The sequence below is a fragment of the Lampetra planeri genome, chromosome 56, assembly GCF_965212315.1.
Source record: "Lampetra planeri chromosome 56, kcLamPlan1.2.h2, whole genome shotgun sequence".
In the NCBI taxonomy this organism is placed as follows: domain Eukaryota; kingdom Metazoa; phylum Chordata; class Hyperoartia; order Petromyzontiformes; family Petromyzontidae; genus Lampetra; species Lampetra planeri.
In genome coordinates, this window is record NC_136162.1 from 4,182,218 (window position 1) to 4,194,589 (window position 12,372).

At 47.7% G+C, this 12,372-nt stretch overlaps 1 protein-coding gene across 1 annotated transcript in view; it reads left to right on the forward strand.

Annotated features, from left to right (window-relative positions):
- The window catches only part of MRE11 (MRE11 double strand break repair nuclease), an 82,728-nt gene that overhangs the window by 10,922 nt on the left and 59,434 nt on the right, over positions 1–12,372 (forward strand). The window contains exons 4-6 of the mRNA XM_078618188.1: positions 271–358; positions 4,848–4,989; positions 8,519–8,633. Of these exons, the coding sequence (XP_078474314.1) occupies positions 271–358; positions 4,848–4,989; positions 8,519–8,633 (345 nt within the window). The remainder of the gene's footprint in view (positions 1–270; positions 359–4,847; positions 4,990–8,518; positions 8,634–12,372) is intronic.

Below are 12,372 nucleotides of genomic sequence, written 5' to 3' on the forward strand. Positions count from 1 at the left end.
TGAATCCGCCCAGGTAGCCAGCCAGCAAACTTTTGTGTAATATAGTATGATAAGCATTTGTTTTCAAAATACGGACACTGTAAATGGGCAAATTTTTGGTTAAGAAAGATGACTGTTGTAATGACTTATTCAGTTGTTACCAGCTTTTACTGCTCCGAATGAACTAAAAAATCGAGCAAAAATTACGATTACCATTTGCTGAAAAAGCGATTTAATTGTGTTTGATTATGGAACATTCAAGACCGCGCTTGTTTGTCTTATTTGTTGCAGGTTCCCTTGGGTCAACTATGCGGATCCAAACCTGAACATCTCCATCCCTGTGTTCAGTGTTCATGGGAATCATGATGACCCTACAGGGGTAAGACAGCGTCTTACGGAAATACGCGTGTGAATTTAAACATACAGAACGAGCGTTATCAACCTCGTCACGAAACTTTTTAAAACCAGGTCATCCGAGGTTCCAAAACATTCCATGTTGTTTCATCGCATCTCAGTGGGTTTATTTCACCTCCTGGTTAAATGAAGGATTCAACAACAACAGCACCAAAACTTATCTCCCCCCCAACATAAAAAGTAAGCATCAAAATTAGCATCATCTGCACATTAATGCAGTCACCAAAGTTGTTTTCCAGAAAGATTGTGAATTTGTACAAACTCTGGCCTAAATTGTGCATTTTTTGCACAGTTGCTGAACCACAAAGCCCAAAAGGCCCATCACATCAAACGGCCAGCAACAAGCGGCACTGTTGTGTAATAGATAGTTGAGTTGAACAAGGTTATACGAAATTGGGAAAAGAGAGATGATGTTGAAAAATAGACATAATCTTTCGAGCGCTTTGAGCAAACTGTACGTCTTGCAGACGGGAACTTGAAAGTGACGATTTATACGAGCACGTGGATTACATCCACTGAAGAGTCGTTTTTCTTTCCTTAAGTATGCGCCGAGTGATGTATTGGCCAAGGAGTAAAACCTGGAACTTCCACCTTGTGGTCTTGATCATCATCAATCATCAGTCATGGTCAGTCCACTGCTGGATGCAGTTGTCCCCAAGCTTTTACCATTCACTCAAATGCCATAATGTAACGAACCACACAGCACCTGCACACCAGCTGATTTATCCTCTGTAGATAAATAAATAGCTTACTATTAAAATTCCTTCCCTCTATTACTGCTAACCCTACTCCCTCCCTTTGATGCTGCTAATCCTGCATACTGCATAATACATGGGCATAATATGACTTTGAAACCCCCCCCACCTCCTACGCATTCCACAAGTAGTGACTAATCCCATATCTGCATTTCCCATAAATATGATAAATTCCTCTTGATATGCAAATTATTTTGTCAAGGCGCCCTTCCCCCTTCCCCCTTCCAACCCAGCTTAAATATACGCTCCAAGCATGGTGCTGTTTCATTCAGACGCTGTCTCCCCTACAGACCTGGTCTTCACCTGATGACGGCTGCTTGCATTGTGGCCAAAACGTCGTGAGAATAATTTTATTATGTTTTATTTTATTATTTTTATTGTTTCCATTCTACGTGACTTTACCGAAAGAACCAAGAAGATGAATCCCTGCAGTCACGAAAGCTTTAAATCGAAATTTAGACCACAGCAATTTGAGAATCCACTTCTGGACGAAGACGTTCCCATGCCATTCATCGGCCGGTCACTGATTTCGTTTGACAATGCTTCACCACGCTGGTCGTTGCGAGTTTGTGAATAGTCGGTGGCGGGGTGGTCGGGGCGCTGGACTGGTCCAGACTCGCTTGACGTTAGCCAATGTTACGAATCAAATCAGGTCGTCTGGGTTCATAACACCGTGTGCCCGCTGCTCTACCAAGTCTTATCGTACCGCTGTATCTTATCCCACGGGTAATCTGAGATTACCCACGGACCAATCTTTCACTTCGTTTTCTCCTCCGGGGGCAAGGGGACCTTTGCTGGCTTTGCTGGCTTTACTGTTGTGCGTGGATGCCCCGGATAATACACTTTTTTTTTTGCTTTAACTTCATCAATCTCATCTGCGGGCTTGTGCAGGTGAGATCGGAGTTGGACAAAGTTTTTTCTATCAAAAAAAAAATCATCCATTACAACTTTTTCATCCACGGCTGTGTGTGTTTGTGTTCACACCCTTCCCGTTGACGGTGAATTTGTGTGGAATAGGAGGAGGCTTTTCACGAATGAAAATATGGATTGCGAATTAAGCTCACCCTGCAGATACGATTGCCACAGATAAAATGATGTTCGTTTGTCAACCCACTCTTGTCAATCCACTGCTGGAATGAAGGGCCCTCCCTACGCCATGCGGGTTATGGCTTTAATATGTTTTTTATCCGATGCATTACCACACTGATCAAGTTCAATTGTCAAGTTGATTCTGTTAAACCAGGCAAGAACGCTTTAAGAGACCAAGAGTCTCATTTGCAAGGTTGACCGGGGTCACCGAAATGTGACAATGCAAAGTTGGTGAAAGCACAGAGTGTTAGACGTGGCAGCATAGGGGTACAGTACCACAATTTATTTTGCTGCGTTGCCATCTGCTGCCACCACGTAGCCCATCCGCTTACAACATGCTGCTGCATATGGTTGGTTACCCATCCAAGTGCTATCCAGGCTCAACGCAGCTTAACTTCTGCGAACAGACTAATCGGGACGCATTGCTAGTGATTCGGGCAAATGCCAGTTGGGGTTTATAATTAACATTTCGATTTAAAGCTTTCGTGACTGCAGGGATTCATCTTCTTGGTTCATTCGGTAAAGTCACGTAGAAGGGAAATAATACAAATAATAAAATATAACATAATAAAATGATTCTCACGACGTTTCGGCCACAACGCAAGCAGCCGTCCTCAGGTGAGCTAATCCTGCATAATGCATGGGCTAAATATGACTTTGAAAACCCCCCGCCCACCTCCTACGCATTTCACAAGTAGTGACTAATCCCATATCTGCATTTCCCATATATATGCTAAATTCCTCTTGATATGCAAATTCCTTTGTCAAGGCGCTCTTCCCCCTCCAACCCAGCTTAAATATACGCTTCCAAGCCTGGTGGTGTTCATTCAGACACTGTCTTTCCGACAGATCTGTTCTTCACCTGAGGACGGCTGCTTGCGTTGTGGCCGAAACGTCGTGAGAATTATTTTATTATGTTTTATTTTTATTATTTTATTATTTCCCTTCTACGTGACTTTACCGAAAGAACCAAGAAGATTTATAATTAACAGTTTAAACACAAATAAAGGGCAACGTTGATTTGCATATATCTGATCAGACCAAGCGTCTGCTGGGAGGCATAAGTAAAAAAAAAAGTATTATATTCACTGGCAGTGTTGTATTCTGGTGTTTGTTTGTTTATTCTCAAGGGCAGTGCACTTTGTTAATTGCCGCTGCACTGGGATAAACTCCCACAGTAATGATGCCCCCAAGGAGCTGCATGATGCTACGTTTGCATATCTCACAATTGATTGTTTAAAAAAAAAACTCGTTCTCCGGCTAACCCTTACCTAGCCTCATGAGCAGCAATGGAATTGCACACGCACACACACACACACAGCAAGCGCCAGACAGATATTGCTTGTGACGTAAGTAAATATTGGCGGTATCGCTGGAGTGTATGCCTCTGTGTCGCGCCATGTAGGCAGTGCTATTGCGTTAAAATCTCGGTCAGGGGTTTATTTGGCTCCTCCATTCCTCCAGGGTGGATAATGTGAGAGTGTCAAGACGTCAACAGTGGTTGTTCTAAAGAGCCTGGATCACTGCTGTATTTAGGCACCTCCTCCCCCACCCCATGCTCTTAAGCAAGCTAGTGCATTGCTTCGATTTCAGGTAAGAGGCCAACTTAAACAAGGAAGTGTGCATGGGCAGCTGGAAGGGATGATGGCCAGTGGTCGAGACTAACAAAGTCGCAGCCAAAGGAGGGAATGCCTGCAGGGTTGCAGGGATGGAATCGGCACGTGGGCAGGAGCCCGATGGTTTGTTGCATCGCAAGACCGTCACACAGCAGTGGCTTGATCATTGCTGCTGATGATGAGACCGACTGATGGCAGCAGACCAACTGATGATAATCATAGCCTCGTGTTTAGCATGCACACTGAGTCATCGTTTATAATGGGCCACTTTGATTAAATTACCGATTTGTCTTCAGGACTGTTTGACTCCATTACTTGCAAAGAGTAGTGCACATTGTACCGCAGCTGAAATCCAGAAAGCAAAAATCCCGTACTTTATAATTGTCCACAACAGAATCCTGCATAAGTGTCGCTCGTGCGTTCAGTGCTGCAAAATGATTACCGGCGCAGCCTGGTATGAATCTTTGCTGCTGTTAGAATTAAACTTCGATTGTGCGATCTGTGGCGCAGAGATCAGAGCCCTGAGCTTGGACCATTAAGTTTCGAATTCAGGTTTCGTCCGCCTGTGATTAAGCCGGGTTCTCAAGGGTAGCAAGTTGATGGTGTCTGCCCAATCACCAATAACTGCACAAAAGCCATCGCGTTACATGTGGTTCTATACTTAAGTTAGCGAAGATCCAGGTCTGAAAATGTGAATATTGGTTTGACGGTCATGCGACAAACAGTACAATGATGTGGCAGAGTGGGTTGGGAAAGCGCTGCCCTCAACTCTGTGTGCACCAAAGGTTCACTTGAAGGGGTCTCAGAGGCATCCACGTGATATCCCATTGCCGTCAGTCGTTGCCTAAGACGAAGGGTTTCTCTTCTCTGCGTGAGATCTGGGTGGATTCTTTGCTTGGTGACACGACACCGAAAGCAGAATCGAAATCAACTTGGGACGGAAAATGACAAGAGCTTCACATAGCAGCATCACGTGGTCTCTGCTTGTGTTCAGGCGGAAGGGCTGTGTGCGTTGGACCTACTCAGCTGTTCCGGACTCATCAACCACTTTGGCCGGGCGACGTCCTTGGAGAAGATTGAAATCAGCCCCATCTTGCTGCAGAAAGGCTCCACCAAACTGGCTCTCTTTGGATTGGGTAAATGCACACGGCATGTACACACTGATAATCAGAATGGTATCTACGGTAGGCTCTCGATTATCCGCGCTAATGATGCAACGGATAGCTGCGGAAAATTCGCAATCGCGGAAAATCCAAAAATGTAACTATTTTCCGCAGATCTCTGTGCCAAAAACCACTCATCGGTATCAATAAAATTACTCAACATTAATCACAACTGACGATTAAACCGCACGCAGATAATCTAGGATTGAAGCTTTTGTGACTGCAGAAATTATACTCATTGTTTTTTTCGAGTGCGGTCACGTATCTAGAAATAAAATAAAATTTAAATTAAATTTAATTAAAGAAATCACGACGTTTCGAACGCAACACAAGTGCTTGTGTTGCGTTCGAAACGTCGCGATTTATTTTTATTTTATTTATTTCAATGTTTTTTTATTTCTACATACGTGACCGCACGCAGATAATTGAGAGTCTACTGTATTTGTGTTTCGATGATCTGCTCTCCTTATGCCGAGGAGTCTCCAAGCACTTGACACGCGATGAGTGACACGACTCATCTGTTGTTGAGGTTGGGTGGCTCGTGGGGGTGGTGGTAATCGGCGTTGTACTGTACTTTATATGGTCCACTGCTATGCTCCCAAAATTCGCCAAGCCACGCCAACACAATGCGTTTTAAGTGTGGTCAAATAACCCCCACGACCCGCGTGGCAAGGGAAGGCCCTAAGCCAGCTGTGAATTGTAAACAAGGCCGCACAATGTGCACACGTGCAACATGCGCACACGTGCAACATGCGCACGCGTGTACGCGCCGGAGGTGCGCAAAGCTATAAACGATGCACCGTTGCATCTTCCAATTTTCTCATTCAAGAGCCGCGATTGTAAATGAAATGCGGTTGCATTTAGACGATTTATAAATTCAAGATTACGTGATATAAACGGACGCATTTGCAAATGAGTAACCCCTGAAATAAATGGTAATGAATTGCGATTTCATCAAATAATCTCTGCACTTTGTTTTGAGTCCCGCTATTGATGTGGCTCATTATTTTTTTTGTGTACTTCGGCTGAATACGTAGCGTGTACCTGCTGTTCTTTCGGGAATAATGTATTCCGCGCATTTAACATAACCATTTTGAATACATGCATTACTCTGCCACCACTTAGGGAAGTATATACACATTAAAACAAATGTCTGGCTGGCATATAGCTCGAGTGAAGGTTTAAAGGGTAAAGGATTGTCGATAAAAACTGCATTGTGAGATGATTGTTGTAAAAAGCATGCGGTTACTGTTGACAGAAACCCAAGCCCCTTGTGCAAAGTTTTCCCGGTGTCTCATCTGGTTTGAACTTGAATCTTGAATTTGTTTGAGCTGTGCCAATGCACTTTTTTCTTAGATGCTCCCAACGCAATTGAAGTTCATGCCATATATTTTTCTTCCAATATATTTGTGATATCTTTATGATGGAAAAGTCGGTTCAATTCATTCGTTATAAAAATAAGAGTGCGCGATTTTAGTGGTTCAGCGTGTGGGGTTATTGGAGTACTTTAGGCATTTAAGCAGACAACGCCTAAAAGCCAAAGTGATTTCCGGCTCAAATGTCTACCAAGGCATTGATGCTCCTCTCCTGTATGCAGCCCTGAGCCAACGGTGTAAATTCTACGTTCCCATGGCAAGGGCGAGTTTAACCATAGGACAACCGTTGTTGCATTCCTCGCAAACTCGTACTCATTTTATCAACCTCAGCCATGATGGGCCTGAGTCAACCCTCCATTCAGAAATCCGATTGCCTCAGGGTTACTGGAAGCCAATTCTAACATGTTGATGTTTCCAGCCTGCACGATCTCTGTTTTGTCTGTTTTCTCATCACTTATAGAGAGTTACAAGTCAGTGATTGTTGAAATTGGGCACAAATACATGTTCCCAGCCGGTACATACTTTATCTCCTGTTCAACTTCCCATCACTTACTGAAAGTGATGGAATTGCAAAGAAACCGCAGTTTTCAGCCTTCACACACTTTTCCATCTGAACGATGTGATAACCATTTTCAGAGAGCGTTAGAATTGGTTAGAGATGAGCTCATGGTGTCTTTGATGATGTACCTGCACAGCAGCGCTTCTCAACCTGTTTCATTCCATGGCACACTTTCGAGCATGCCCAATCTTCGCATCACACCGAGTCAAAAAAAAACTATCGCAACTTTCTGTGCTATTACTCTGCCGTGAATGAATAAATGACTTGATGAATTATACAGAACGGGATGAGAACGTTTCATGGGCAATCTTGATTTGAAGCTTTCGTGACTGCAGGAATCCATACTCTGGTTCTTTCGGTAAAGTCACGTAGGTAGTAAATTAATAGATCACGACATTTCGATCGCAACACAAGCAATCGTCATCAGGTGGGACAAACACAGACAGCAGGAGAACTGCTGATGATGGTTGCTTGTGTGTGATCGAAACGTCGTTTCATGGGCATTCAATAATTTCATCTTGGTTTTATTTGTGTCAATCTGTCTTTTCACCTTATTCTGAGAATATATTTTGCTGCCTTATCCAATTTTCCCCTTTCTCCTCCCCACACCCACCACAACTCTTTAAACTCACTTTGCAATTTCCTCAAACCTGCCTCTTTTTTTTCCCTGACCACCTGTATATTTCCCAAGATCCTAAGTTTTTCCCCTATTATATTTGTCTGCTTGTCTTTCTTTTCGGATTGTCCTAATAAAAATGATTCTCTCTTTCCTTCTCTTCACCTCTCACACCTCCACCGCGACCATTTTATTTCTCCTGCGTCTCGTAAATGTTTTGCTCTATGTTCACCGAAGCATCCGTGCGTTGTCCAATCTCCTTAGTTTTATCTCTTTCTTTTGCATGTCTGCCTGTCACTTTTTACCCTGGCCTGCGAATGTATTTTGTTGTCAAGCTCATTCACGGTTCTGGCCTTCCCTCTGCTCGCCTTCCATACAACAACTTCGAAGAAGCTTGACCCAATTTATCAATGATCGATGGCTTGTGCATCAGATCTTATTTATTCACGATGTACTTACAAAAAAAATCAGCAGACTACCTGCTGGATCTCCTCACTGTTTAGAAGAACAAATGTATCCTAAAGTCCTCGCTCATTTATCAGCTTCACATTCCTTATTGCCGTACAAATACTGGAGGAAGGGCCTTTGCTGTTGATGCCCCAAGGGTCTGGAATGCTATCGCCAATAAACTGGAACTTGGATCACTACCTGTGAGATCTGCACTCAAACTGCTCTTGAGGAGCTATACCTAATAAATAAACTTGAAATTAAACTAAATAAACTTGACGGTGACATTTTTCATCTCATAATAAAAGTTATATTGGCTTAGATCGTGTGAATATAAATGCGTCATTAACCCACCACTACTCGCGATCTAACCTAAAAGAACTTTCATTATGAATGATATCGCTCGCGAAAGCCTAAGTGCTTTTTCATCATCCCACCTTCGTGTTGCTGACATTCGACTCCTCTCTCGAACCCCCCCCCGCACCCCGCTGCGTCTTGGCCCAGGTTCCATTCGTGACGAGCGGCTCCACCGCATGTTTGTCAAGGGCGACGTGCTGATGCTGCGGCCCAAGGAAGACAAGGACGAGTGGTTCAACCTTTTCGTCATTCACCAGAACAGGTGACGTTGACCGCCGAGCTATTTGAGCTTTTTTTCTTATTCTGCTCTGCATCTTAAGTTGAGTCGAGTTTGTTTTGTTTGACACCAGAGGCCAGGATGAGTTTCATTTGCAATTGTGACCTGGGGTATTTGTCATGCCAGTAGGCGATCATCGCCCCCCTCCTGACAGACTCATGCCCCAGGTGATTCTTGCAATTGAGACTTTCCTGGTCTCTCCTTGGCATCCTCACCTGGGTAAATAAAATGTATGTATGTTGGAGTTGACACCTTTTGCAAGGAATCATGCTTATGTAATGCGGGCGTAAGCGACCTTCCGGAGGTGACGTCACGGGGGGTGGAGTCATGTGACGTGGGGGTAAGGTTCGGGGCTTTAAGCGGGTAAACCGGAAGGGGAAGGTAGTCGGGGTGTGAGCGGAAAAGAGTGAGGCCACGCGGGCAAGTGTGGAGAGGGGGGGCGCCGACGGCGATCGGGAGCCAACCCCGAAGATAAGAGGAAGCTGCGGAGTGGTGTGCAGCTGGGGAGGAGACAGCCAGGAGGGCTGCGTGTTAGAGGCAGCGGTGTGGCTGCCAGGAGGAGCTGCGGAGAGAGAGAGAGAGGGGGCTGCTTGTTAGAGGCAGCGGTGTGGCTGCCAGGAGGAGCTGCGGAGAGAGAGAGAGAGAGCAAGAAGCTGTGAGAGCTGCGGAGGGAGAAGAGCAGCAGAGAGTACAGCCAAGGGGGGCTGTGTGAGAGAAACAGCAGCGGAGCTGCTGTTGTGGATCGGGCCGACATTGGAGTCAGCACCGTGGAGAAGCTACAGAGTAAAGACAGCCGTGTGGGTGTACAGCACGAACCGAATAATAAAGGACACTGAGCCAGACATCGTGGTCCAGTCGTTTATTACACTGGTGTCGGAAGTGCAACGGCATGTCGAAACAAGTGAGGAAGAAAGTTAATCCGGCGCCTGCATCGGCTTCTTCGTCCGACGACGACGAACTCCCTCCAACCACGGATCCTGTTGGGGTGGTGGAGGAGAGCCAGGCTGAGGCGACCACGGGAACGGGAGTGGAGGATGTTGGCGCGGTGGCGGGTCCGTCGACATCATCAGACGCGGATCAACGATGGCAAGCGATGGCGGTACAACTGGAGGCACTTAAGGACGTCCTGGCGCATCTATGCCATCTCGTCGCGCCAGGGACGATGGATGATGCAAGTGGTGCTCCGCGGGCCGCCACGTTGCCTGTCCTGCCGCCGCCATTGCCCACGCGGCAAGAGGCCGCCATTTTGCGCGCTCCGTGGCGCCAAACCGCCATCTTGGCCACGCCGCGGGCCGACGCCATTTTGAATTTGCCATCACAACCACCACCATTGGAAGACGGCGGGAAGAGGAGTCGGAGTCGCCACCTTACAACGGTTAAAGAATTTTCCGTCGGTGGGGACTGGAGCGCGTTCGCCTGCCGCTTCTTGGCGGCGGTACGCACAGCAAGATGGACCGATGCGGAGGCTTTGGAGGTGTTGCCGACTCTCCTGGACGACGAATCTGTCCGATTCTTCCGTTCCATAGCGACCGATAAGAAGGCAACTTTACGTGGTGTTTTTCAAGAAATGGCCGATGCTTATGAGCCACCAGATGATGCGCATCGGCGATTCGCTCAACGACAACGAGCACCAGAGGAGTCGCCCGTGGCGTTCAGGGGTGCGGTGCTGGAGCTGGCCATGGCAGCTTATCCTGAGACGCCACAGGACCTGCTTGAGCCTCTCATATTAGGGAAAATGTTGGAGCTGTCTCGGGATCTAGGGATCCCCATGCCTGTGTGTGGGCATGAGAAGCTAACTTCCCGGATGGCTGCTAAGTGTCTCGATGCGCAATTCAACCTCCGTCGCTGGAAACAAGTGACGGCGTGGACGGGGGGGCCCGTCAAAGATGGGGATGCGCTGGGATGGAACCCTGCGCAGGCCGTCTATGTTCCGGATGACCGGGGCCCTCAACAACTGACGGCCGCCTCCGCTCCATGGACGGGACGCGGCGGGCCGAGACCGCGCGCGGTGCTACCAGAACGGGGCCGTCAGGAGGCGAGGCCTGCGCTTCGGCGCAACGAGGCCGAATGTTTCCGCTGCGGGCGTAGGGGCCACTACGCCAGAGACTGCTGGGCCCGCTTCCCGGCTCCGCCGCAGCAGGAGGCCTCGGCACCGGTCAAGTCGGCTAAAGATCCTCCGAAACAGGCATGTCGGCACGCACCAGACACTCGGCAAGGCTTTCCACCTCACCCACCACCTGTGTTGCGCGATCCTATTGTTGTTGTTAAAGAAAGGCCATCGACGGGGCCTTGTCATTCAGTTACGCAGTGGCGCAAATTGGCACGGAGAGTTGTCGCGGCCGCTACGGGTTCGTCCACTGTACCGGGGTCCATACAAGGTGTGGACGTGCGCATTTTGGTCGACTCGGGGGCGTCTGCGACTATTATATCGGATGTCATTTTCCATCTGTTGGGCATTCCGTCGGGGGCTGTGCGTCCGGTTTATGGGTCGTGCGTCGCTGCGAACGGGGGTAGCATGGGCATCGTGGGTCAGGTGGATGCTAAGATATCTATTGGGGATGTGTCGGCCTCGGGTGTTGTGTTGATATCGAGATCTTTGGCGGTTCCTTGTTTGTTAGGCACCGATTTTTTGGCTAAGATGCCCATTTTGATCAAAATCAATGAGAATTGTATTGAACTGCCGGGGGGCCGTCAAATCTCGTTTCTGCCGTCGCCCTGGGGGCGACCTGCTTCGGCCGTACAAGTGCAGGCGCTGTCCGTCGCATCTGTGGACATCCCACCTGGTACACAGATGCTTATACCCTTGCGGTATCGGAAGCCCCTGCCTGATCGGCTAGGAGCAGTAGGGGTCTTGTTGTCACCGTCCGCCACGATAACAACCGGGTTGGCGTTAGTGGGGGCACAGACCATCGTCCGGCCGGATCAATTACCGTTTTTACAGGTGCTTAATGCGGGGGGAGAAAACGTCCGTGTCCCGGCCGGTACGGTTGTGGCACATGCCACTACGGCGTTTGCGACCCATGATTGTCCACATAGCCGGGGAGTTGTTGCTGGGGTTTCCGAGCCAAGGAGTTCGGATGATCGTTGGGTTGCTCAATTATGTGACGAAAATTCTTCCCTGTCCATGGAGCAACGTGGTGCGCTGCGTAAATTGTTGTTGACATATTCCGATGTGTTCAGCTCCGATGATTTGGATTTGGGCCGCACTTCCTTGCTTTACCATCACATTGAGACGGGCGATGCTGCCCCTATTCGATTAAATTCGCATCGGATGAGTCCTGCGGAGCGAGAACACGTACGGGGGGCAGTGGAAGACATGTTGGCTGCGGACATTATATCGCCATCTAACAGCCCATGGGGCGCTCCAGTCGTCTTGGTTAAGAAGAAGGATGGCAAATTGCGATTTTGTGTTGATTTCCGCAAATTGAATAAGATATCGGTGGCAGATGCGTACCCTCTGCCGCGTATGGATGACTCCCTCGACGCATTGTCGGGGGCTAAGTTCTTTTCCACACTGGACCTCTCTTCGGGATTTTGGCAGCTTCCCCTTGACGAGTCCTCACGGGAGAAAACCGCATTCCGTACGCCTCAGGGGTTATTTCAATTCAACTGTCTCCCGATGGGATTGAATGCGGCCCCTGCTACATTTCAAAGATTGATGGAGCTCGTTTTGACGGGGTTGCAGTGGGAGACATGTCTTATATATTTGGACGATATCATTGTC